At 37.7% G+C, this 3,366-nt stretch overlaps 1 protein-coding gene across 1 annotated transcript in view; it reads left to right on the top strand.

Annotated features, from left to right (window-relative positions):
* The first annotated feature begins 233 nt into the window (after window positions 1-233).
* LOC107102253 (cholesterol 7-desaturase-like) overlaps window positions 234-3,366 on the top strand; it is a 23,252-nt gene continuing 20,119 nt past the window's right edge. Inside the window, exon 1 of the mRNA XM_015401473.1 lies at window positions 234-800. Coding sequence (XP_015256959.1) covers window positions 416-800 — 385 coding nt within the window. The 5' untranslated portion in view covers window positions 234-415. The remainder of the gene's footprint in view (window positions 801-3,366) is intronic.

Below are 3,366 nucleotides of genomic sequence, written 5' to 3'. Positions count from 1 at the left end.
TAATTTATGTAATTATTCTGGCATTTAGCAAATATGAGTGGTAATCATAAATAATATTGGACATAATCTGTTCATTCTGACTCAAACTTCATGTAGAAACAAAATAAATGGCTTTTCACTGTTTTATTTCAGCTACATATATCTTTCCTGCACAAAGTGTGACACCTCAGTGCAGGGAGAAACACGGTGACACCTTCTGGCCAACTTTATTCCTGGTTGTCGGCCTTTAATTCAAACACTGCTGGGTTGCAGCAACAGCCTGTGGAAGACCCTCCTTCCCAAAACTCTTTTACAGCTTCAGGTGTGGCTCACACATACTCTTCATATGCGTCCACGCGTGTAATCTAAATCTGCTGAATCCAAGCAGGGGAGTAACAGTCTGTGGAGACCGAGGCCCCAGAGCAACAACAGCAGCATGTCCACTAACGCAGCTCTGGCTGTGGGACTGGGACTTGGAGCCGTCCTCCTGACTCTTGACCCAGGTGCTTTCCACCTGGAGTGGGAGTTTCCGTGGCTGCGTGGCGCAGCAGAGCGGATCGCTCTCTGCATCGCTGCCGGAGCCACAGTCCTCGCCTTAGGCTGGCTGTACCGACTGCTCTTCTGCCCCCTGGAACTGCTCCGGACCCCGGATGAGGTGGGATACATCGCTGAGGACGGGCGCACCAAGGCGCAGGCTGCGAACGAGGCGCGCAGCAGAAGGAGAGTCGGAGAGCTTCCCCCGGTTTACCCCAACGGCTGGTACCGGGTTCTGGACTCCCACATGCTGGCCAGGGGAGAGGTCAAAAATGTATATATTCTAGGTATGGCGCAAGCTTTAAGGCCGCGGTCACCCCCCCCCCCCCCCCCTTTTTTTTTTTAATTAATGACAAAAAATATTGGAAAAAATTTTTTCATAACAATCTTTTCGCATAGGTCCATAATGAAAAGCAACTCAGATGGTTTGTCTGTGCTATTCAATGTTCCTCAGTCTGTTTCTGATTTTAAAAGCTTTAAACATGAACTGACTTAAGGAGATATGGCCCCTAGGCACAAGCCATGTTGGCCCCCACTTCACACATACACACATAATATGTCAGTGATCCCCAAAGTGTGTATGTGTGTCTGTATTTGTTTATTTTTACCTAATTAGGCAAGTTTTTGGTATACAGTATTTACTAACTTTCCGAGGACCAACAGGCCTTGTGGGGACCATAGATGGTGTCCCCTCATTGTTATGTTTATGAGTCAATTTACTGGTATGATGTGATTTCACTTTAGGTTAAGGTTTGGAAAATACTGATAATGGTTGGGGTTACTGTCAGGGTTAGGCATAAATGCAATAACTACAATTAATGTAAGCCAAAGTCTTAATATGGATAGAAATACAAACTTGTGTGTGTTTGCTGCACTTTTAGAAAAAGAGTGAGGACCAGTTTCAGTTTTTAACCTCTGAGTGAGGACATTTTTAGAAAGTGGGGACATTTTCGCAGGTCCTCACCAGGGGCGGATATAGAAGGAGGGCAAGGGGTTGCCATGGCCACTTCTAAACACTCAGTTGTGTTCCTAATAAAACATATTTTAAAACCCATAGAATAAGGAATTCACCTCCAAAACAGAGGGTGACAGCGGTGATATTCTCAGGTGCAATGTTCTAACTTACTTGCTTTTAGTAGATTCAAAATAAGCTGACAACATAATTTAAATAACAGTTACATCACAAAGGGAGAAATAAATTAACTATTTACATAAAAACACAAAAGTTAAAAAAGAAATAAACAGAATTCACACTCTTAAGAATTGGGATTTGTGCTTTATGGAGAGGAAGGGAACGTTTTGTGTCTATACAATTATTAAGTAGTATATAAATAAATTCTATAAATTAAGCAATACAAATGCACTGCCTAACCTATTCAATGTGCATATTATTTAGAACCATAACCAATTTAGACAACGTACATGTATAAATATCTGTCTAGATATATTAGTGAGCACTTTATGAATATCTAGTCTTTCCTTTGATTTGCGTGGTAAAAATGTGAGAGGTTTATTTGTTAGTTTGTTTGTGTGTTTCTAAATGGTTTAATAGCAATATTGGATTTTGTCACACAGTTAAACAAACAGGTAAGCTTCAAATAAAAATGTAAAAATGACTGAAGCTTATTTTATAATATTATTTAATGTATTGCAGTTAACTTTTCTTTGTTTAACTTTTGAAAAGTTGGTGTTGAATGGGGTATTGGGGGAGTTGTTAAAATTTTGTGTAAACCAAAGGGAAGGATGGGGGACAACCTTAATAGGTTGGTTTATGTAGGTAACTCCAAACTATTAAATGCATTAATTTGAGTTTACATGAAAAATTATGCAAAATTTTTCCCTAATTTTTTCCTTTTTATCCTTAAAAAACTTAAGTATGTGCAAGTTGTGCACCTTGACATCGCACAACTCAATTAACTTCATAATTGCATAACCTGTTAGCGATGTAAGCTTTTTTTTAGAGAACTTATATATTTGCAAGGAGCATAGTTTTTAGATATCAAATGGTCCTTAATTTTTCAATATTTTGTCATTAAAATAATCTTGCAGTTTGAAAACATAATTAATTGCCATTTAAAAGTGAATGAACACATGGCAAAGGATACTCGGTGAAGAAGCGTTGCTCCTCACTTTTTGTAATAAACAAGTCATTATATTCTACCCCTACAGGTAATCTCCACAAATTAACATTAAATAGATGCCAATAATTGTAACATCAATCTAGCTCATAGTGTTGTCTGGTCACACCAAGAAAGAATTTAGTCCCCACTACTTTCAAATGCTCTTATGCACAGACTCAACTTAAATATTTTTACTTATCAAGGATTTTTATACAGCACTTTACAGCAGTCATTTAACATTAAAAAAAGCTGACACGAAATGAGCACAGCTTGCTTAAAGGGATCTGTATCATGCAAAAACAATCATTTAATTATAAATGAGATTCTATAATAATCATTAGCAACAATATGCCTAACTTTCTCTGATTATCCAGCGTTGCTGTGAGGCAGATCATTTCTACTCAAAGTTTTAACTAGGTGGCTCTTTTAACACCTAATCTGTCCAGTGACAGCAATTGTTTATTTTTTTTTTAAAGCTAATGTCTAAGTCATATTTTTATGTTATGAATACCTTTTAGTGCCAAAGGAAATACTTTTAACATACCCATGCCTACAGTTGACTTTGAAGTTGTAGAAAAGCCTGATATAGAACCTTGGAGTCTTTTATTAGAAAATCCATTTATTTTCCCTGAATGGCGAAATTATTGAAGCGAATGTTACATTCTACAGTGTACACATCAAATTCAGAGTCTACTGGGGCTTATCAGTAAATAAGAATATGACTGAAAGTTTA

The sequence above is a fragment of the Cyprinodon variegatus genome, unplaced genomic scaffold, assembly GCF_000732505.1.
Source record: "Cyprinodon variegatus isolate N-32 unplaced genomic scaffold, C_variegatus-1.0 Scaffold32, whole genome shotgun sequence".
Classification (NCBI taxonomy): domain Eukaryota; kingdom Metazoa; phylum Chordata; class Actinopteri; order Cyprinodontiformes; family Cyprinodontidae; genus Cyprinodon; species Cyprinodon variegatus.
This window is presented reverse-complemented; position numbering and strand designations above follow the sequence as displayed.